Source organism: Felis catus, chromosome B3, assembly GCF_018350175.1.
Source record: "Felis catus isolate Fca126 chromosome B3, F.catus_Fca126_mat1.0, whole genome shotgun sequence".
NCBI classification, from domain to species: Eukaryota; Metazoa; Chordata; class Mammalia; order Carnivora; family Felidae; genus Felis; species Felis catus.
This window is the reverse complement of record NC_058373.1, coordinates 111,569,121-111,593,578: the sequence shown is the minus strand read 5'-3', so window position 1 is coordinate 111,593,578 and position 24,458 is coordinate 111,569,121. Positions and strand designations below refer to the sequence as shown.

Below are 24,458 nucleotides of genomic sequence, written 5' to 3'. Positions count from 1 at the left end.
CTAGAGCAGAGTCAAACTATAGTGAAATATGCCATTTCTTGGGGGGAAAAAGACATATTTCCAGAAATAGAAAACCACTGAGAAAATGGAATAACACTCAAAACAAGTAGATGCTGAGCTGATATACCTAAATTAAGTAAAATTTAAGTTCAAACTTATATTCAAAAAAATTTTAAAAAGACAAAATCTTTATTAGGTGTTTCTATCCTTGAAGATAAAATGGTTTGGGGGAGTAGCATCTAGAATGTCATCAGTTGCTCATTTTTTTCTAGGTAATAGTTGTTAAGAACTCATATGCATTCTTATACACCTCTACTAAGGAATGACATTTTAAAAGACTTTTTATTTTTATTTTTTTGAAAGAGAGAGACAGTGAGCACAAGTAGGAGAGGGGCAGAGGAAGAGAAAAAAGAGAATCTTAAGCAGGTTCCATCACCAGTGCAAAGCCTGATGGGGAGTTTCATCTCACTATAGTGAGATCATGACTTGAGCCAAAATCGGGTGCTTAACCAACTGAGCCATCCAGGTACCCCTAAAAGTCTTTCTTAAACTTATATTACACTGTATGTTAATTAAGTGGAATTTAAATAAAAACTTGGAAAAAATAAACAGAAATTAAATGCAAAAAACATAAATAAATAAAAGCCTTTCTTACCGATAATTAAGAGGATATGGATATATATGTAAGGGTGCCTGGGTGGCTAAGTCGGTTAAGTGTCCAACTCTTGGATAGCAGGGAGCTCTATGCTGACCGCGTAGAGCCTGCTTGAGATTCTCTCTCTCCCCCTTTCTCTCTCTCTGCTCCTCCCCCACTCGCTCGTGTGTGTGTGTGTGTGTGTGTGTGTGTGTGTGCGCGCGCGCGTGCGCACGCGGGTGTGCTCTCTCTCAGAATAAACATTAAAAAAAAGAAAAATGTTAACTTAAAAACAACAAACTGCTGGCAGAGTTGTGCTGACTACACTGCTGGGAATTTAAAAAGTTCCTCCATAATCATTAGGCATTTCAAAATATTTTTTAAACTCTTTCTAAGAAAACCTAGAATCCAAAATCAGACTTCAGCAAGGATTTTAATAGAAGGAACTAAATTTTTGATATACTGTGTTATGCTAATAGTAAATTATATTATTTAATTAAGGTGAGTGACTTTGAACAGACTACTGCAAAAATGATATCCAAATTGAAAATGAGTAAGTAAATGTGTTTATATGCATATGACATGATAATCTATGTAGAAAACCTGATGGAATCTACAAAAAAGCTACTAAAACTAGTGTATGAGTTTAACAAAGTTGCAGGACACAAGATCAATATACAAAAATCAGGCTTTTATATGTTGAGGTAGTTTCCTTCTATTCTTATTTTGTTCAGTGTTTTTATCATGAAAAGGTACTGAATTTTGTTGAATGCTTTTTCTGCATCAACTGAGGTGATGAGGTGGTTTTCTTCCTTTATTTTGTTGTGTAGCATATTATGGTGATCAATTTTCATGTGTTGAACCATCTTTGGATTCTAGGGACACATACACACAGCTTCCTGCCATGAGGTTGGGGTGGGGGGATGGGTAGATGCTCTGGAGCTAAGAGCCGAAATTAACCACAACTTAACAGTTAAAGCTTTCCTCCCCTGGAAGTTGTAAGCCTTCAACTGACTCCAGAGTTCCAAAACAGTTATGTCAGATAATTTCTGCCCATGCAACTGATGTCTAGGTGGGGGGACAGATTCTTGGTGCTTCCTACTCTGCCATTTCTCAGAATTCCTCCATAGATAATCTGTTTGAAATAACACATTAAAATGTGCATGGTAATCAGAGAAATTTGATCAATGAATGGTTATTTGATGATATTAAGGAACTATTCTTACTATGCTTAGGTGTGATAATAGCATGTGATTATTTTTTGAAAAAGTATCTTTTAGATACTTTGTCTTTTAGAAACTCATTCTGAAATATTTACAAATAAAATGATAAAATATCTGGGATTTGCTTCAAAATGATCCCAGAGATGGTAAGGAGTGATGCCGGTATAGAAGAAACAAAACTGACCATGAACTGATAATTATTAAAGCTGGATAATGGGTATGGATAATGGGTACAAAGGGATTCAATAGTCTCTCACTTTTATATATGTTGAAATTTTCCATAATAAAAGTGTTTTTTTTTTATTTTGTTTCGTATCTTGTACCTTTTTTACTTAGATCTCTGGCCCTTAATAAAAGCTTTTTAAAAAGGAGTAATAAAAAAGCCTGTAGCAAAAATTAGTGTAATACAGACAGGTGGATTAGTAAAAAGATCCAAATAATGAGACAGAAATATAAACATCAAAACAAAACTTTGTAGGAATTGAAAAAAAAAAAAACCATGTGTGTGTATGTGTATTTGAAGATAACTAATTCAAACACATTCTGAGAATGTTACTCAACTTTAAGCTTTCTGAGGGCAGACAACGTACCGTATCTGTTCATTCATCACTAAATCCTTAGCAATGTATCTAACGTCCAGTACATCCAAATACTTGTTGAATACACAAACCACTCAGTCAGACCTATGCTCTCACATGCAAGGGCTCTGTAAAATCTAAGAATTCAAAGTTTTTAATAATGCTTAGAAAACTACCTTTAATAAATTTTCTTTTTTTTCTTCTTTTTAAAAATGTTTGTTGGCGGGGGGGGGGGGGGAGTAAGAGCACACGTGCAAGCGAGGGGCAGAGAGGAGGACAAAGGATCCTAAGCAAGCTCTATGTTGACAGCAGTGAGCCTGATTCGGGGCTTGAACTCACAAACCAGAGATCATGATCTGAGCTGAAATCCAATGCTTAACCCAACTGAGCCACCTAGGTGCCCCTCTTTCTTTCCTTCTTTGTCCTTAGTCAACTTCTAGTATAGCAAACCCCTCTTTCACTTTATGAAAGCTACCCTGGACACTGTATCTACTTACCACTTCTTGTTCTTTCCTCACTAAACCTATTTATATTTTTGTTCTTGGGAAAGATATTCTCTTTCTTAGTATACTCTTAAGTTGTTGTTCTGAGAAACTGTCTACTTTTCCCTATTTGACCTCTTAAAATAATAACTTCTTTCAAATGGGAAAGGTTCCTGGAAGTTTCTCCCTACTCCAGTTGTTTTAAATATTTAACTAACAATCTTAATACAGCTAAGCTAATGACTTTTCCTAATGAGTTACAAGTACTACTTTTGCCTTTACTTTTGGTTGTCATCCCTGTTGGGCAGAAATAAATGCTGTCTGATTCACTCAGTAGAACACACTCCGCAACTCTGGGAACACCTGATGATGGGTTTGATCTCATTCATGGTCAGTACACTAGCAGAGAAATGGAAGTTTATAGTTATATTCTGGCCTTAAATCTATTTTGTCCTGTCAGAGAAAAATATGTCTACATCCTGTATTGGAGGTAGGCTTCCCCACAGTCTGAAAAACATTTCAATAGCTTCAATAATGCATTCCTAGTGTGACCTGGCCACTTTCCATTTCATAGACCATCTACAGTTGCTGGCATCCAGACAGGAAAAGAGAAATTGCTATTTCTCCAGTCAGTCTGTTATTTTTGAATGGAAAAAACAAACCTCTATCTTCCTTTAAAAAGTAAAATCGTTGTTGGGAATGCAAGCTAGTGCAGCCACTCTGGAAAACAATGTGGAGGTTCCTCAAAAAACTAAAAATAGAGCTACCCTACGACCCAGCAATTGCACTACTAGGCATTTATCCAAGGGATACAGGTGTGCTGTTTTGAAGGGACACATGCACCCCCATGTTTATAGCAGCACCATCAACAATGGCCAAAGTTTGGAAAGAGTCCAAATATCCATCGATGGATGAACAGATAAATAAGATGTGGCATATATACACAACGGAGTATTACTCGGCAATCAAAAAGAATGAAATCTTGCCATTTGTAACTATGTGGATGGAACTAGAGGGTATTATGCTAGGTTAAATTAGTCAGAGAAAGACAAAAATAATATGACTTCACTCATATGAGGACTTTAAGAGACAAAACAGATGAACATAAGGGAAGGGGAAAAAATAATATAAAAACAGGGAGGGGGACGAAACAGAAGAGAGAGACTCATAAATATGGAGAACAAACTGAGGGTTACTGGAGGGGTTGTGGGAGGGGTGATGGGCTAAATGGGTAAGGGGCACTAAGGAATCTACTCCTGAAATCATTGTTGCACTAGATGCTAACTAATTTGGATGTAAATTTTAAAAAATAAAAAATAAAAAAAAAACATATAGGACTTAAAATTTATTAAATTAAATGGAAAAAAATAATAAAGGGACTGTATGGCAAGAGAAGGGAAAGTTAGTGAACTTAAAGAGAATGAAGAAAAATAGTGCCCACTATAGTGAGGGTTCAGTTAGGGAAGCAGAACCACTGTGAGTAATAGAAAACAGGATATTTGTTTTCACAGTAAAACTAAACAAGTATGGGACACACTGGGCAAGTAAGGATCAGAATGGATAAGGTAGAGAATTAAGAAAAACAACAACAAAAAACCTCCTCTCTGAAGCACTGGCATAAGTGGACACATCAGAACTTGCCAGAGAATCTCAGAAACCCAGCCCTGGCTAACTGCCAGAATGAATCAGTGAAGGTGCATTGTGAAGTCTGTAGCAGGGTGAAGTCTGTAGAGGTGCTGTTTCTGAGTCTGGGTGGGCCTGAGGTCACTGTTGGTCAACAGGGCCAGGAAGTCAACAGAAAAAACTGTGAATATAGAGTGGGGTAAAGTGTGGCCAATGTTGACTCTGCTTCTCCAAGAGTTGCTGCTTCTGTTTCTCACAATTTATAGCTACAACAACCAACTGAGATGATGGCTTTGGCTTCCTTTCTGCCTCCCAAATCTTGTACAAATCCTTCTTTTGGCCAGCTACAACTAGGAAGCACACAGAGAGGCGTGCATGAGAAGTATATTTCTAGTTAAGCCAAGTTTACACAGTGAAAAAATACCATAATAAGCATGACAGAGAAAAAGATGGAAAATACAAAAAAAAAAAATGTAGAGGACATTTAAATTGAAGACTCATAAAGGAGAGAAGAGAAAGATTGGGTCAGAGGTAATATTTGAAAAGATTCTGATACCTTACAAAAATGTTCAATGACACAAATCCATCATACCAGGAGTTATAAGTAATTTTAAGGGAAAAAAATTAAATACATTCACAAGTTGGAACATCATAAAGAAATTGTAGCTCATCAAAAGCATGATGAAAAGCCTTATCTTTTTAATAGCACAAAGGAAAATATTGAATTGAAAGGTGACTTTTCAATGGCATCAATAAACACCAGAAAATGGTGAAATCATATTCTGAACATGCTGAAAGGAGAAAAAAAAACACAATAGAAAAACAACAACGAAACTCTCAGTATCGAATTGTGTATGTCTTAAAAATACCCCTTGGGAATGACGATGCAGTGAAATACTTTTCAGACAAATAAAAGAGTAGCTGATCTTACTTTTAATGGCAATTGGAGCTATATACATAGTTTGTTAATATCTTGTGTTAATAAATTTTTTCTTAAAAAATAACAAAAAAATAAAATAGTTGTTCTCCATTTTCACATGTTTTACTTTTCTATGAAAAAAAGGAAAACTATTAACTTACCAATTTCCAGTAAAAGTCCTATTCACAACATAAACCAACAATACCTCCAAACAAACAAAAATCTTTTACTATTTCTACTTTTTATACGTTTTATTTAGACTCCACTGAAAATGGGCCCAATATTGCTTAAATTGTCAACTTTGGATCTAGGTGGAATAAAAAAACATTCTGAACCATAAGACCAATAATTTCAAGTTAAACTGGCAAATGCCTTTTGCCACAGCTATGTGCCCTCACTAGCAGCTCTCACCACCACAGCTGCCAACTTCCAAGTGTTCCAAACAAATTAAGAAACTAAAGTATCGTCATCTTTTTCATTGTGTTTGTTTAATATGAGCTGAGGAGAATTTAATATGAGCTGATTGGAAGCCACAAAGTAAATTCTAATAATGGTAATGAAAATAAAATCTCTAGACTTAAAAGTCTAGAAAAATGACATATTATGGCAAAATGTGGACTTATAATGAAAATATCAGCAATATGTTTTTACAGTGAGCCTGTGTTTTATATCAGAAACTAGAAAAATATTAAAAAAACCAGCACTTTCTCTATTTGTTATGATTTATATAGCACACTAGTAAAGGCCAGGACAAAATGGTATTTAAAACAAGCCAATATTACATGTTCACTTTACGATAAAGAACGTTTTACATAAACATATAGAAACCTAAGACGTGAAGAGAACTACTTGGTCCATTTTACTTGTTAGGATGTCCTTGGAACCACAGTAGAGGGGACGGCCATCTTGCCAGCGCAACCCAATGAAAAGCCCCTAGTAGTGTGCCAGAACGAACTGGAGGTCAACCAATCACCGAGCGACAGCACGACCTGACGCGAAAAAGGCCCACCCAGACCTAAACCCGGAACTGCTGCAGCTTAAAAACCCCATCCCCACCACACCTGGGGGCGACTTCCCTGACTCCCCTCTCTCTCCCTCCCTGAGTCACAGAACCTCGCCCGAGACCTTAGTTCCCAAATAAAGCCTTTGACTGCTAAAATTTTTTAGCCTCTGACTCCTATTTTTACCCTGCCTTACGCCTGACCGTAACAACTTGAGCCTAATGGTATACCCAAGGTTGTCCTCAGTAAGATTACTATAGTCTTTTAGTCGCTTTTGTCTTTTTATCACATGCCATAAGGTCTTCAACTCTAAACAGAAAATAATTTTAACCAAGACAGCCATGAACTTTGTTCCACTGAAGCCTAGTTGCCATAAGTACTTCTTTCATTTTGTAGTATCTTTTGTGAAACTGTTTCTCCCAAGTAAAACCAAGGTATAGGATAAATAAATGAAAATCTAAAATTGAGACTAAACTTGAAATACATGACTAAATCAAACAGGATTTTCATGAGACATAATGATATTTGCTCAATTCAAAGGATTGGAGAGTTGCAAAAAGGGTTAGATTTAAAATGAAACCTATTATGGATTAAGAAGATGACTCAATCTAGGTTGTTGTTTTTTTCTTTTTTTTAACCAAGACTTGCATTACACCTTAAATAAATCAGAGTTTAGAAAAATACTCGTTGGTGATAATGAGAACTGATAATAAATTTCATCAGTATGAGTAAAAATCTAGTAAAACTGAAAATTCTTTCAACTGTCCAAACCAATCACTGAAGTAAATTATAAAATCATCTGAATGCAACAAAGTATTTAAATGCCTAAAATCTCCCAAACAGATTTAAACTATGAAAAACATTTGCTTTTATTGTTCCTTTTTCTTATTTATTTCCTAGTTACCTACAAATTATTATCATTCTTTATATAACTGCTGGCTGATAGTCCAAACAAAGAGAGCCTTCTAAAATCTCCATTAAGTTATATGAACAGCTTATTTTTATGTTGAATACAGGTATCAAAGTTCAAAGTTTTTTCTTTATCCCCCTTTTCAGATTTATTTTCTAGTATAATACTCAGTTGCTAAGCCCTGTGGAAGTCTTTCAGAATCTAAGTTGGTTAAATAGCCTTTTTTACAATAATATTTCACTTAAGGCAATAGTTTGGGAACACCAAAACATTTGAATACCAAGAAAGGTTATAACAGGAAAAAACGTAATCATTTTAAAAAGCGTGTATAAATAGCTCACCTCATCTGATTAAACTCTCTAATCCATTAGTTAAACCAGTAACAAATCATTCTTTTCAAAGTAGCTGTTGTGCTTAGAAATACACTGGAAATAAAAATTCCAGTTAGAGAAAGCATTCCTTGCAAATGTATGTGTTTAATTTTGTTGGAATGGAAGAAAGGACGCTTATTCACCTCTATCCAAAGAAGGGAAAGAGTGAATGGCTGGCATTGTTAACTTCTAACAAATAGTATGTTAAAAATATAGTTCCTGACTTCAAAGAACTTTTAGACTAGATGGAAAAAATGATCACAGATGTATTAAATAATTAAAGAAAAATCTTTTTCTAAAATATGTTTTTTCCTCCTGAGATCTTCCCCATCTTCTTGAATATTAAAAACCATTTTTTCTTTTTCAATGGAAAAAAAAAGAGACCTGGCAAATAGCAATATTTGAAACTGAAAGTAAGGTCCAGCTGAAATGCTATTTTGCTATAGTCTAACAGATTAAAAAAGCCAATGTGGTTTTAAATTATTAGCATGATTTACAAGTAAAATTCTCTAATACAGAACCACAGAAATCAGCACATACAGGATCAAATCTGCACTATAAGTAAAAGCACTTGGCCACTTAAAAAATCAAGAAAATAAAGCAGGTGGCAGGTACTTGTTATAGTGTGCAGACTGGACTATGACCAAATGATAGTTTAAATATAACTTTTGTTGAATACATATCTAATGAACATGTGGAAATGGAAGAAACTCAGAAACCACAGTTATTTCCATTTTAAATGAGGATGATAGTTCTGCACCACCAGCTGTTTACAGTTCACTGAATGAGGTTCTAGTTGATAGGAGATAATTACCTCTTCCCTACAGGAGGCAAGTGTTTCTCATTCTGCAGACACCTCTGATGAATGGTCATGGGAGTATGAGACTAAGACAGCATGCCAAGATCAGTTTGGTTTTTAATGATCTCTTTAAACACTTGATTTTCTATTTTTTCCTATTTAAGTGTAGGAAAATGTGTACCTTGAAATATGCAGGATTAAGTCACCGGCTATATTTTGCTTTTACAAGACACTTTAACCTTAGAAGGAAAGCTGAATGATTATACACAGAAAGTATACCATCAATAGTTTTAGAAAAGGATGGGAACAGCTTTCAACTTGAAGCGTTGTGAAGTTACTTACTAATTCATTGTTTTCCCCAAGACTATTCTAAGTTCCCTGTCAGTTAACAATGTGCCCATTATCCCAGTCATTTCAACTCTTTCCCCCACTTGGAAAGGCGTCTTAATTTTACCTTCCCAGTCTCTCTCAAATTTATCTCTTCACTTCCAATGCAAACTGCCACATACCTCCATTTTCTCACCTGCAGATGGTCCTCATCTCCTAAATGGTCTCCTTGCTTCGAGTCTCTTCCAATACTAATCCACTTCAGCCAAAATAATACCTTCAGATTAACAGCATCACTCTCATTATGCCACTCTTATGTGTAAAAAACCTTTCAAAAGCAAGTTGTGACTCCAAAATAGAAAAAGCTGATGGCATTTTAAGCAAAATGCCAAAATTTAAAAAAGTAAATCAACACTGTTCTTACAAACATGTAAGACTGGGTATGCATACTAATAAGAGCTAGAAGAGGGGCGCCTGGGTGGCTTGGTCGGTTAAGCATCCGACTTCAGCTCAGGTCATGATCTCGTGGCTCCTGAGTTCGAGCCCCGTGTCGGGCTCTGTGCTGACATCTCAGAGTCTGGAGCCTGCTTCAGATTCTGTGTCTTTCTCTCTCTCTGCTGCTCTCTTTCTCTCTCTCTCAAAAAATTAAATAAACATTAATTTTTTAAAAAAAAAAAAGAAAAGAGAACACAAAAGAACCCCGAAGAGAATAAATGTAAAAGGGTCTGGGACTTGGGGCTGTTTGTTGTTATAATGATGTTTATGCAACAAATAAAATCTTCCAGCAACCACTTGCTGCTTATGCATCATAAAGTGTTATTAACCTGCACCCAAGGACCTCTGCAATCTGGCTCCCAAACGTACCTTTTCAGTTTATTTTCCATCCCACCTGTTCATACTACCTAAAACCTCAGACAAACTAAAGTATCTCATTTCTCATTGGGTTCCTGTCCTCCTCTTTCCCAGCTATGGACCATTACTCATACACTCCAACTAGTACACTCTTTTCCATTTCTATGTGCCTAAATCCTATCTAGTTATCCTTTTCAGCTCAATTCAAATAGTATGTTTTCCACAAAGCTATTCCTGACAACTTTTCCACAAAGCTTATTCCTGACAAGCTATTCCTGAGCATTTCATCTGTATGTGTCACATAAAATGCAGCACTTCCTACTTTGCATTGTAGTGTGTGTGTGTGTGTGTGTGTGTGTGTGTGTGTGTCCGCACATACACGTGCATGTGCATGTGTATATGTGTGTGTGATAAGAATTAGCTCCCTTAAGGCAGGGACTTTGTTTTAGCCATCTTTGCACTGCAGACATAACATAGCATCTTTCTGAATAAATATGAAAAATGAGTAAATACTTTAAAAAAGCAAAGGGCTATGAAGACTAAAAACCAACAGCAACTCTTAGTCTTATTTATTATGATTTTTCTTTCTTTTTTCACTTGTGTTTATTTCTTTACCTAATTTCCTTACCTGAAGATATGTTATTCTCCGTTGGACCAGCTCTGTCAGATCTTTGGCCTCTTTTTCCCGCCAATCACCTGCTCCATCTGTTTGACTGAGGTAGTATAGATCCGTCATTATAGACCTATTAAAACAAACAACATTTGGAGGTCTGACTTATTTGTACTTCCTCACAGGATTACACAAAGTCATAAGAAGAGAGTCAAAATCTTCAGAGATTGATGCTCACAGTGACACTGGTTCTCATCCTTGATTTTCTATTAAGATTGTTAAACTCAGCAATTAGTCCCTCACATCCAAGATTCACTCCTATAGTAAATTTTCACTGTTGAGAAAAACCTACTATTTTTCTCCAGGTCAGTCAGCTGCACTTATTTCCCAACACAGAGCACTACGAAGATCAAGGGGAAACGGAAAACCATAGCAAAGAAACAGGTCGATTAAGATAAGGGCGAGAAATAAGTTGGTGCCAGGATTTGAAGACTACATTTTTGTTCTGTCATTTCCTTCCTCCTCTCAAATTATCTCTTCATACATAAACACTCTGAGTGGTTGGAATAAAAGATAAGAGGAAAATTCTGACATAACCCTTTTTTTTTTCAATGTTTATTTATTTGAGAGAGACAGAGAGAGAAAGAGAGAGACTACCTGAGCCACCCAGGTGCCCCTGACATAACTCTTAAACAACGATCCAAACTAAGGCTCAGCTACCATTTTTCTGTAAGGGGACAGATAATAAATATTTCAGGATTTGTGGGCCTCTATTGCCTTTGTAGCAGGAAAGCCACCATAGACAATATGCAAATGAATGCATGTGCCTGTTTTCCCATAAAACTTTATTCACAAAAGCAGCCTATGAGCCAAATTTGTTCCTTTGGGAGGTGCTTAGGTCATGAGGGTGGAACCCTCATGAATGGGATTAGTGCTCTTATAAAACACCCCACAGAACTCCCTAGGCCCTCCTACCATGTGAGGACAGATGGAGAAGGCACTGTTCATGAATAAGAAAACAGGTCCTCACCAGACACCAAATGTGCCAGCACCTTGATTTTGGACTTCCCAGGCTCCAGAACTGTGAGAGATAAATTTTTATTGTTTATAAATTACAGCCTTTGGTATTTTTGTTATAGCAGCCTGAACAGACTAAGACATTGCTATTTATGCTATAATGACTCTGAGAGTTGTTTCAGAGATTTTACCTTGTATGAAGAGTACCTACTAATAATTCTACAACCAAGAGAAAAGTACTCATTGGGCATGGGTGCTAGGAATACGTGGTACTGAAGGCCAGTCAGAAATATGATCCAGTAGCCAGTGCCTTACAGCACACTGAAGAAGGGGACTGATCAGTAAGAACTCATTTAACAGATAATGAAACCAGCCCTCAACAATTGTGATTTACCGAGGAGTACATGGCATAGCCTCAGTTTTGTTATTCCCGGTTCTTAACTAGATGGTAAAGTACTTAATAACACGGTAAAACATTTAATAACAAAGCACTGGCACCCCACAGGAAAAACTAAATTGTTATTTACTACCACAGAAAAGCATTAGAACTACACAAAATTAACAGAGAATACTTAATAATAGCTAGTGTCTTGAATAAAGCAACACTATTATGAATATACAAATAAAGATTAAAAATCATAGCCATAGTTTAGAATACATCTAACTAATAGTGGAACAGCTTTGCACAATGCTTTAGAACAAAAGGGTCATCTGTGAAGCATTTTAGGCATTTGCTCAATGTATCAACATCAGCGACGCACAGGGCATTCCACAGCTTGACTATTTCCTTTTTGACCAGGGCAACAGTCAAATATGTAATTTTTTTTTTTTAAATATTTATTATTCTCGCCTAAGATTCTAAGCATTTTCAAAAAATTTTATTTAAAGAGTAGTTGCAATGGGAAAAACCAAACCTACAATTTACTGCCTCCTTAACAAATTAACTTAGTCTTACACAATGGACAGAAGGTCAACTTTTAAGTTTTTTCAGATTATAAAACAGGCCCCTCTGGATTATTATGTAGCTTACAGTATTCTTTTATAGTTTTACTTTTACTAGGGGAAAAGTCACCACCTATATGAAATTGTATGAGTTGATCGTGGAAACATATAAGAAATCTTGGACTATAATGGTGTTGCAGGGCTCAGCTGGAAGTTTATTTAAATTATTTTCTCAATAACCTCTTCCTCATCACTCTCATCATGCTCATTATATTTTCCACTTTATAGGTTTCATCATATCCAAATGTGGTCCTTTGCTTTTTCCTGCCTTTCAGCTATGAGTGATCACAAAACCTGTTGTAAGCCTCAACTTTAAATAGGAGCACTCTTGGGGCGCCTGGGTGGCGCAGTCGGTTAAGCGTCCGACTTCAGCCAGGTCACGATCTCGCGGTCCGTGAGTTCGAGCCCCGCGTCGGGCTCTGGGCTGATGGCTCAGAGCCTGGAGCCTGTTTCAGATTCTGTGTCTCCCTCTCTCTCTGCCCCTCCCCCATTCATGCTCTGTCTCTCTCTGTCGCAAAAATAAATAAACGTTGAAAAAAAAAATTAAAAAAAAAAAAATAGGAGCACTCTTTGTGGAGATATAGTACAGTGGGATAAATAACCAGTCTATCAGCAAATGCCAGTTGCAGGAAAAAAGGAAATTCAATATGCTTTCCATGGCTTTAACATTAAACCTACACATATCAATAGACAAATAGCACTACATTTCATTGACAATCATATGGCCTCAAGAGGGTAAAAACTACATTAGGTCTAATTTGGAAGAGGAGAATTCTCTGAAATATCAAAATTGGCATGGTTATGCTTTCACATCATAGTAATCAAGCCATTCCTTAATCAGTGGGAATAAAAGCTAATTTGTGTCTTTTAATAAATTAGAAAACATAAAAATGGTTTTACCAAGTTATATCAGTATTAAGTCTTGGCAATTTATTTACATCCATCCCAATCTCTGTCAAGAAAGTGCGATAACCAAGCTCACACAGAACTAGAGGGCCATATACCCCCCCCAAAAAAAAAGTACACCAATTTTTTATAATAACACAGTCAGTCTCAATATAAGTTGGTCTATTCCAGGAGTCAACTAAAATTAAACTTGATTTTTAAATCTTTTTTTCTTGGGGCACCTGGGTGGCTCAGTTGGTGGAGTGTCTGACTTCAGCTCAGGTCATGATCTCACACTCTGTGATTTCAAGCCCCACATCGGGCTCTGTGCTGACAGCTCAGAGCCTGGAGCCCACTTCAGATTCTGCGTCTCTCCCTCTCTCTGCCCCTCCCCTGCTCATGCTCTGTGTCTGTCTCAAAAATAAATAAAAACACTAAAAAAAAAAAACAAAAAAAAAAACCTCTAAAAAAAAAGTAATTTACAAAATGTTAAAGATAGAAATTCACCCTCAGGGTCAGCACAGAGCAGATATAATTCAAGAAAATCCCCAGGTGAAGGAACTACCATTTATGAAGTAAATGTGACTAAGGGAGGCTATATTACAGAGTCTAACCCATAGGTAAATCTGGATCAAGAGCAAGAAAACTTATTTGGGTTTTGTCCAAGGCTGCTTTTACTATGATTTGCTCCTGGGGCAGAAATAAGCAGTACAAAGAATAAAAATGTGATCTAGAGACGGAGAGGAAGACAATATTCCTTTTGCCTCCCTTGTCTCAAGGAGGAATTCTAAGATGCCACCTCTTTTTGATAGCCCACATGGGTGGGGCGGGGCGGGGGGGGGGGGAGTCCATAAGAGCAACAACAAAAATAGTTTATCATATGAGGCCATAATTATGCTACTTGGTGAGTGATGTCCACCAGGCTTATGTATAGGTCCCAAACCTTGAAATTCTTGCTGCTGAGCATTATGACAATTTCCCCTTGCTTGTGCTTGCCCTGAAGCATCTAAGAGTTCTCTATTTATACCCTCTTATGAGGCTTTCCTTATGCAGGTCCCACTAGAGTCTACCAGAAACTACAATGTGTCAGTCACTGTGGAAGTTGTTTTATATATTTTCCCACATTTAATCAACGTGTTATGATATAGGAATTATATCCCCATGCATAAAAGAGAAAAATAAAGCTCAGAGAAGCTAAGTATTTAGCAATTAAGAAAAAGTATTTGAGGAGGGCACTTGTTGGGATGAGCACTGGGTGTTGCATGTAAACAATGAATCATAAGAAACTACCCCCAAAAACTAAGAGCACACTGTATACACTGTATGTGAGCCAACTTGACAATAAGTCATATCAAAGAAAAAAGAAAAAATATTTTGGAGAAAAATAGCTCAGCCACTTACTTGTGTAAACTATCTAATTTCTCTAGGCCTGAGTATAACTTTATTTATCAAATAGAGAATAATAATGCTTGCCTCAAAGTATTACTATGCTGATAAAATAATGAATGGAGAGCCTTTATCATAATAACTGCCATGAAGGAAATCCTTAATAAGTGACTATTTTTAATGTCTAATCATTCTTGAGTTTGGAAATCACATCCAGGGAGATGTAAGGTCGGGAGGGCGGGGAGGCAAAAAACAGAATCAAAGTCATTAGATGAGATGTCTTTTTCCACCTTTAGATTCTCCTTCCAATGCAAACTTTATTTTAGGGGAAGATGTCTCCTTACGGAAGATGGAGAATCATGATCTGGCTGATAAAGACTAAGTGATGAGAAAATTAAGGACAACTTCATAGGACAAGATCTCCCTTTGTCCATGGATATTTGGAGGTATGTTCTAGCACCACTTAAAAATATACCTGGATTCCTTAGGAGAAAGACAATCATACAAAAACATTTTGGCCAAAGGAATTAACAACTGAAGAAAGAGCATCTACCTTCCAGTTTAATGTAAGTCTCAATCAAATCACATCTCAAAGGTCTTCATTCCTTCTTCTGTGTATGTGAGTGTGTATGAAATAAAAAACAAAGAATAGCTTAATTTTTCAAGAGTGGAAATATCATTTCTTTGACCTTTCAAAGACAGTCTAGTAGAGTTTACCTTAAACAGAGAGGGAAAACACAAACTACTGTACCACAATAGCTATGAACGGCAATTCTGATTATACAAATCTGTAAGCTATTAACCTACCAATCTTCCCTGCAACCAGATATTGCACGCCTTATCTGAGTTGAAGTCCTTTCCGTTGCTACATAAACCCCTATACACAATATCAAAAGGCCAATCAGCATAATTAGGTATAATTAGCATTTATCACTTGGGAAACATCTCACCTCAGTCTTACCAAAGCTGCGTTATGTATTACTGATAATGAGATGATGCAGACCAGGCAAGGACAATGAGATTGTTGTTTCACCAGATTATTTCTCAGTAATTTCAGTCAAGTTAATTGAGAAATAGTTCATCAGCCCTGTAAGCCCTCCTGTCCTTTAGTTTGAAGTTTAATAATTGCTATAATCTAAAATCAGAAAGAAGTAGTTCTAGTAACTATCTCATAAACATGATGTCTGGCAACGTTAAGGAATGCAAAAGACCCAAAGCAACAGTGGTTAAGTTAAATATGTCTTGGGCAACCTAACATGGTGATAAGCAGAATTTTCAATGATATCCCCAGAGGTTGAAAGACAAATATATACAGCTATAAATCCAAGTACTGAACCTATACTATGACACAAATAATAAAATCACAATCACAAAAATAATCACTCTAAACTGCTAATCTCCCTCATTATTTCAAAGAGACAGGCCACAGTCAATTTATGATCAATGATGTTCAAAAACAGCAGGTAAATTTGACTCTATTACCATGAAATATGGTAATATATTATCACTAGAATGAAACTGTCACTTGAAAATCTAGTTTGGCAGTGTCTTATAAATTAAATAGACACTCAACATATGACACACAAATCCCACTCTGGATATTAATCCGAAAGGAATGAAAATACGTTTCTGCAAACATGTATGTTAGTGTTTATGGTGGCTTTATTCATAATCAACAAAACATATAAACAACCCAATGTCCTTCAACTGGTGAATGGATAAACTATCTGTGGTACATCCGTACAATGGAATATTACTTAGCAGTAAAAAGAATGAACTATCAATACGCAAAACAACATGGGTGAATCTCAGATGCATTATGCCAAGTGAAAGAAACCACACTCAAAAAGCTACATAATATGTGACTGCATTTACATAAAATTCTGGAAAAGGCAAAAAATAGGGATAGGAACAAACCTAATGACTGCCAAGGACTGAGGGTGGGGAGGTGCTGACTACAAAGGAGCATGAGGAAACTTCTCAGGGCTGCAGAATGTTCTGTATCTTGATTCTGGGGTGTGCTAACAAAACTGAAAGCATTTGTACATAAATTATGTCACAATAAAACTGATTTACAAAGGGGAAAAAAAAGAGGATCAGCGTTTATATCAGAACAAAGTTCTAAGAAAGAAAAAACCCTTTGAAGAAACAAGAGCCCATAAATGTCTTTCCTATTATTGATGTCTTTCTGAACCAAAAGATGACAAGAGTGATTCAGAGGGAAAGTTGAATGAAAACACTGACAGACTCAACTTCTAACTGACTTATCGGAGAACACAGGCTTTTAGACAACCTATACACTATATTTGGGTAAGTGTAAAAATGAAACAGGGATTTTTACGTAATTTAAAAATCACCAGAGGGAAACACAAAACTGTTTTAATTTTAATTCTTACACCTAAAAATCTTGAAAATGATCAGTAAGATGGCATATTCTGCACACATACAGATCCTCTCCACTGTACATTCATAACTGTAGGGTTATTTCTCCAATGTCTGGCTATGCTTTTTCATTATTGTATCACTGCATTCTACCACAGCTGCCTGCAGTTACATTCCTACCCTGTGAAGCTGCATCCCAAGTTCCTTATAATTTCTGCTTAAAGACAGTAAAAGAAATCGCCTGGGGAAACTTGGATATCTTTCCATTTTTATTTTCAGTGAAATATTTAACATGTACTGAAAGGTGGTGTCAGAATCCTAATATGCTTAAAACAAAATTCAACTTACAAAAAATTTAACATCGATTTATATCAACTTTAGGGCCCAACTTTTTTCATGTGTACATTTGCATATATTTTTCCATTTCTACATACAGTCATAAAATATATGCACAAAAATAATTCTTTAAATAATGATTTCAATCTAGAAAATATATGAAGATTAAATTCAAGCAATTTAATTAAATCACTCAAACTTTAAACACTAAGAAATCAATAGCAAAATTCTCCTTTAAATACCACATAGTCTGCCCAACTCAAACCCTCTTCAGATCTGCCTTTCCCTATAAAATTGCAGTAAGTAAAGCATACAAGCACACAGCTCCAATTAACAGAATCGTGCCTAGAATTAGTCAGCATTTGGTCTAATGGTCTAAGTATGGCTAAAATTTTCAAAGGGACTGCTGAATGCGTGGCCTAATAATTCAATGCCCCTAATAATTCAGGAGCCCCTAATGATTCAATGCCCTTCTGCTTACTTCTATAGATTAATGCTAAAATGATCCAATAAACTGGTGGGTTTTATTTGTAATTTCACTTAAAATAGCACAGCAATATTTCAAAATCCCTACAATATTGCTGATGATGTAAATATATATGAATCTCTCGATTGTGGGGTAATTCTTTTCCTCTTCACAGTGGTAGGTTGTGTTAATACAACAATTTTTCTTTTACTGTTCACTAATGAGACAGTAATTGCCATGAGAATCCTACTGGGATAGACTTGTATATATAATAAGCCTAAGGACAGGTTTCATTGTATTTATAATGATTTTCAGATATACTGTGTTCTGCATGAATACATCAGTACCAAAAGGTTTTCTTTTCTATGGAAGATAAACTGCATGTTTTCAGAAATGTGCAAACAGGAGAAATAAATTTAACTAGGGAGATTTCAGATTCTTATGTCTAGTAACTAAGTAGAAAAATAAATAAAAGAATGCTCCGTTGTATCAAAAACCTGTTAACTTTTCATTAGAAATCTGAAAAAGGTGCTATTTCAAAGTTTTTAATGTTTGAATTAGAAACGTAACTGCCAGCTTCAGTATGAGTTCCAATGTACTATAATGTAAAACTACATACACCACTTCAATTATTGATTGTATATGAAGGATATTTACAAGAAGATATTTTAATGTATTACTGGCTGACATCACTACCTTCAGAGTTTACTTAGGGTTATAAAGATATCTAGAAATACATTTTAAATAATATTTTCCAGTGATATATTCTAGTTGATCATTTGGGAATTATTGTCCTCGAAACCTCAGGTACTCTTCTGCTCTTAAATATGGTAGATGTCACTTACCATTCAGCAGGGAAATGAAGAAGAGTTCCAGTTTATATTCTTAGATTATAATCTCTACCAAAGCCCAAATGAAATGTAAAAAATGAATGGCATGTGGAATGCCTGGGTGGCTCAGTCAGTTAATCATCTGACTCTTGGTTTTGGCTCAGGTCATGATCTCGCAGTTCATGGGCTAGCCCCATGTCAGGATCTGTGTTGACAGTGTTGAGCCTGCTTAGGATTCTCTCTCTCCATCTCTCTCTCTGCCCCTCCCCCTCTCATAGGGCCTCTGTTTCTCTCAAAATAAATAAATAAAAACTTAAAAAAAAAAAAGAAAAGAAAAGAATAGCACCTTTCACGATGTCCCAAATCTGACAGAAATTCATCTGCATGACTTTGGAGTTCATTTCCTTCTAAATTCTTTAATTTCTTCAATTCACTTTGTAGAAAAAACCAGAGCTCTTTAGCTCCATTTTCAATCCTCCTCCTTAGGATTTCATGATCTTTCCCCAGACCTGCAGTCAAAGAATAAATAGTATCAGTATTCCCAACATTTTGATGAAGGAAAATTTTAATTATCTGTGGTAATATCAATATACTAAAGCAGAAAAACACTATATAATCACCTACCATTTCTAGTTTGTTTCTTATAATTTTCAATCTGTTCTTTGGCCTTCAAAAGCTGCTCTTCTAAAGCACGAACCCTTCCTGAGGCTGGTCCCTGATCAATGGGGCCTTCTGGTATCCTGTAGTTTAGAAAAGATAATGCAAACATTTAGCTTATAAATTATGTAACAAAATTAAAGCTTACTTTGCTACAACATATTTATTGGTAACTCTAGGAGGCACAAACCATACATTACAATCAGGAAATAAAGTTTTCTCTCCAAACAATGGAATGATACTGAACAGAAACAGAAAAAAATAATCTAGCTCAGAGATCTATGATCTTCTAGGAATAAAGGAACCTTTAGAACTGTGTCCTAAAAACTCTCATCATATTACTTAGAAAAATACCATCATCAGTGGCAAAGTGGTCAATTCTTCATTAGTATCAAGAGCAACAAAGGTAAAGGAGAGGGTGACAAAAAGCTTAAGGGAAATAAGAAAACATGTGTCTGAACATATACCTGTGTTCAAATAGCAAATACAAATTATTTCTTAATTAATCACAATATCAGGCTATGTAAATCTGTGTTCCAATTCATGAACTCATGACCTTAGATTACTAAGTATTGGTTTTATAGAAGGGAAAGACAAGAGTAGAAGATGAAGTATATCAGAAAAAAGATGAATATTAATATCCTGTTTGTTTCTATCAGAAATGAAAAATACCAATTAGCAATATAAAATGTTGGAACACAGCAGAACAACTCTGGGGTCTCTTGTTTACATTATTAACATATCTGTACAACTTCTTTCCAAACTGTACTTGTTTCTAACATGTTTTGTTTTTATATGGCTTTGGCAGTATTCTGTACTCCATTCTGGCTACAAAAGGTATCTACATCCTAATCCTGGAGCTTACAAATGCTCCCTTACATGGCACAAAAACCTTGAAATGTGTGATTAAGTTAAGAATTTTGAGATGGGGAGATAGCCTTGGATTATCCAGGTGGACCCTGGTTGTAATTACAAGTGTTCTTATAAGAGAGAGGCAGAGGGAGACTTCATCCCAAGAGAGGAGAAGATTGTGTGGCTATTAGCTTTAAAGATGGAGGAAGGGGTCATGAGCAAAAATACGAGGAATGCAGCTTTAGAAGCTGAGAAAAGCAAGGAAACAGATTCTCCCCTACAGTTTCCCAGAGGAATGTGGTCCTGCTGACACTGTGGCTTTGGCCCAGTTAAACTCATTTCAGACATCTGATTTCCCAAACTGTTGAGAGAATAAATTTTCATTGTTTTAAGCCACAAAGTGGTATCTGTTATAGTGGCAATAGGAAACTAACACACATACACACATATATATATAAACACATACATACATACATTTGCATAATTATTATGAAGATTAAATAATGGCTAATTTTTCTTCCAAAATCTATAAAAGAACTCAGTGTTTGGCAATAAACTATCAGGACAATAAACTATCTGGGCTCAGCCATGTTAAAGACGAGCTATAATCTCGAAATATCTGGGTATGTATTCTTACCATTACAATCATTTTAAGGGAACTTAATTTTTTTTTTTAACGCTTATTTATTTTTCAGAGAGGCAGACAGAGAATGAGCAGGGGAAAGGCAGAGAGAGAGGGAGACACAGAATCCAAAGCAGGTTCCAGGCTCTGAGCTGTCAGCACAGAGCACAATATGGGCTCAAACTCACGAAACGTGAGATCATCATGACCTGAGCCAAAGTCGGACGCTTAACTGACTGAGCCACTCAGGTGTCCTGGGAACTTAATTTTTAAAATATACTTGGCAGAACTTAAATTCAGATGTCAGCTTAGTCCTTTGATGCAAAGACACTAACGCAGATTTTTTATACCTTTTCTTACATTTTTTTATATAATAAGACTACAGAGACCAAATTAACTATTACTTACCTATACCACTTCAGTATACATGTTTAGTAAAGAAGCTCTAGCAGTGTAACAAGGTATTCTATAGTTGTATGCGTTAACACTGAATGGGAGCATGAAAAATAACCATTCTCTAATCATGAGTATCTCAGGCTACAAAATTTGAATTATAAAGCCTTCATTTGTATACATACAAAGTGAATAATGATACAATAAGTAGAGCTGTTAGGTGCACAATTACCCAATTTATAAGCTCAAATGTGTGTACATTCATAAATGAGGCATGTCCTGGTATCTAGTTTTTAAAATTTGGCTCCTAATCTCTTTCTGAATTAGATGGCTGATTTCAAGGAAATAATTTGAAAACAGAATAAAACTACTACCTCTTGAAAGTAGTCAAGGAATTAATCTTGACAACAATATGTCATAAGACAAGAATGTCGTTTCCCTTAATGACACAAAATCTCAGACAATACAAAGATATGTCTAGGTTCTCTGTTTTATCTCATTTCTTCATATACTGAAGGAAAAACATCAAGGTAAAACAGGCAAGAAAAAAACAGCATAAAATGATTTCAGATTTCCATTAAGTATTAAATCTAATCTAATTTTAGTAAAACATACATAATAAATAAGTGATAGTACATTATTATATATAATATATTAAATACATAATATAATTATATTAAATACATAATATATTTATATTAAATACATAAGTGACATTACATTATTATATATAATAATCTAATCCAACTGTGGATAAACTGTAGGTAAAGAAAAGTAATGGAGAAGCCAGTAAAAAAACGGTACACAATAAAGACTATTCTTTCTAAAATGTATCAAGAAAAGAGTCAATCTGAAAGGACATTATCTGAATATTTGGGAATTGAATGTTGTTCTTTTTTTTATTATTATTATCATACTCACTTTGCAAAAGATATATAGGACATCTTCTGGCCAAGATGAAGCAACAGAGATTAAATTTACCATAATGCCCAAAACCAATGAAAACCCAGACAAAATATATGAAACAATGATTTAATAAACCGGTTTAATTACCGACTAGAATCAGGAGAAAGACATCAGAAAGACAGCAAAATAGGTAGTTCCCGACTTTGGTCCCCTTCAGGGAAAGGGCAACTAGCAACTATCTATAAATATTTGTCAAGATTCCAGAACATGGGGGTGAGGCTGAAGCAACCCCTTGGACAAGAAAAACATTAGAAGGATAAGAGGAGCGATTTCACTTTGACTGCACTGCTCCTCCTCCAGGTCAGTGCAGTGCTACACAAGGGGTTCTCCCTGGACCTACACCTTCTCCAGTGAGAAAAGGAGGAGAGCAAAGGGGACATCAAGCTTCCCTAGCATTCCTGATGCTTCCTGGGAGGCCCACTTAAGTACTGCCTCATGGAGAGTACTGTGGGAATCAGCTACAAGACAGAGAAGGGGAGAATGACTCACAGCAACAAATGTGCAGATCTCGGCTGACTGCATTCCTATTGGTGGTAGAGCCTGAGAAGAGATCCCAACTCCTGGCTCTGATCATTTGCAGAGCTGAGCCAATGCCCCCAACTGGCCAGGGAGCTTAAATGGCAGTTCTGAATGGTTTGGGTCCCTAGCTAGAGGGACAACTCAGTGACGAGCCCTACCTACACAAGGAGCAAATCAGCAACCCTGCTCAAATGCTGAGCATAGCCTCCAGCCCCACTTAAGCAGGAAGGCAGCTCTAAGCCGCTGGGCCTCTGCAGCACATCCTACGGCCCACCAGAGCAGAGAAACAAGTCAGTGGGCACACTTAACTGCTGAGCATAGCCTCCAGCCCCACCCAACAGGGAAGCCTAACCAAAGACATGGTCAGCCATGGGCAGCATACAACACATCCTATGGCCTGCCTAGGCAGGAAAGCAAGTCAGTAGCCCCACCAAACTGCTCAGTGTAGCCTTCATAGCCTCCAGCCATTCCTGACCAGGAATCCTGACCAAGGATTGAAGCAGCCACAGAGCCCATTCTACAGCTCCATTCAGGTAGGGAGCCAAGCCCAGCAGCACCACCCTACTGTTGAACATAGCCTCCAGCCCTATCTTACAAGGCTGCCCAGCCAGAGACCCTGGCCAGCTCTGGAGCCCAACCTGACAGCCCTACCCAACAGCACAGATAGCCTACAGCCCCATCCAATTGCTGAGTATAGCTTGCAGACTCACCCTGACAGAATGCTCAGCCAGCCACCTCACCTAATCACAAAGCATAGCCTGTAGCTCCACCTGCCCAGTGAACCCAGTGCAACCCTGCCTGACCATGGAGCACAGCCTTCAGCTCCATCCAACTGTTGGGTAGCTGGCAGCCCTACCCAACCAGGAAGTCCAGCAAGACACACTGTCAAATAGCAGAGCATAGCCAGTACCCTGCTCAATCACAGGAGCCTCGCTTGTAGCCCCATCCAATTTGGGGGTACAGCCTACAGCCCCACCTGATCAAGGAGCACAGCCTGAGTGAGTTCCAATCTGATTGCAAAACTGTGTATGGCCTTAATTGAATGTAAAGTCCAGCCAGTGGCACCATCAGGCCAGAGGGCACAGCCTGGGGACCTCAACTGACCAGAGGCAATTGCAGAGGTCAGCATGTGGCCTTACCCAATCACAGAGTGCAACCAGCAGCACCATCCTACCAGGAAACATAGCATGCAACCTGCCTAACCATATGTGATCGCAAAGCTCAGGAAGTAGTTCTATGTGAACACAGATACAAGCCAGCAGTTATGCTTGAATGCAGAGCCCAGCCATCAGACCCACCTGACTTGCAGAACAATGGCAGGTCCCCTGACCAACCTCAGAGCATAGACATTGGCCCCATCCAACTAGAGACCCTGAGAGAAAGCACTGCTTGCCCGAAGCTGCTACCAGCTGCCTGTCCAGAACCTCTAGCTGAGCCAAATGGTGAAGGACTTTCCTTGCTGAAGCAAACCTATAAAGGCTCATTGCTCAAATGAGCAAATACCAAAATAAGAATATGAGAATCAGGACGAATCAGGTAAACATGATACCACCAAAGGAAACTAATAAAGTTCTAATAACTAACCTTAAAGAAATAAAGATCTATTAACTGTGTAAAAAAGAATTCAGAATAATCCTCTTAAAGGAATATGGTAACTACAAGATAACACAGACAACTAAACAAAATTAGGAAAACAATACATAAACAAAATGGGAGGTTCAACAAAGAAACAGAAACCATAAAAAAAATAAAACAAAAAAGCAATTCTAGAGCTTGAAAATTCAATAATTTAACTGAAGAATTCAATAGAGAGCTT

General features: G+C 36.8%; 1 protein-coding gene across 17 annotated transcripts in view; it reads right to left on the bottom strand.

The window, feature by feature from the left end:
* Positions 1 to 24,458, bottom strand: part of FUT8 (fucosyltransferase 8) — a 312,310-nt gene that overhangs the window by 84,254 nt on the left and 203,598 nt on the right. For all 17 annotated transcript variants that reach the window (XM_045060078.1, XM_011283275.3, XM_045060082.1 and 14 more), the window contains 3 exons: positions 19,258 to 19,373; positions 18,980 to 19,142; positions 10,348 to 10,462 (listed from right to left, as the gene is read on the bottom strand). In XM_045060078.1, the coding sequence (XP_044916013.1) occupies positions 10,348 to 10,462; positions 18,980 to 19,142; positions 19,258 to 19,373 (394 nt within the window). The remainder of the gene's footprint in view (positions 1 to 10,347; positions 10,463 to 18,979; positions 19,143 to 19,257; positions 19,374 to 24,458) is intronic.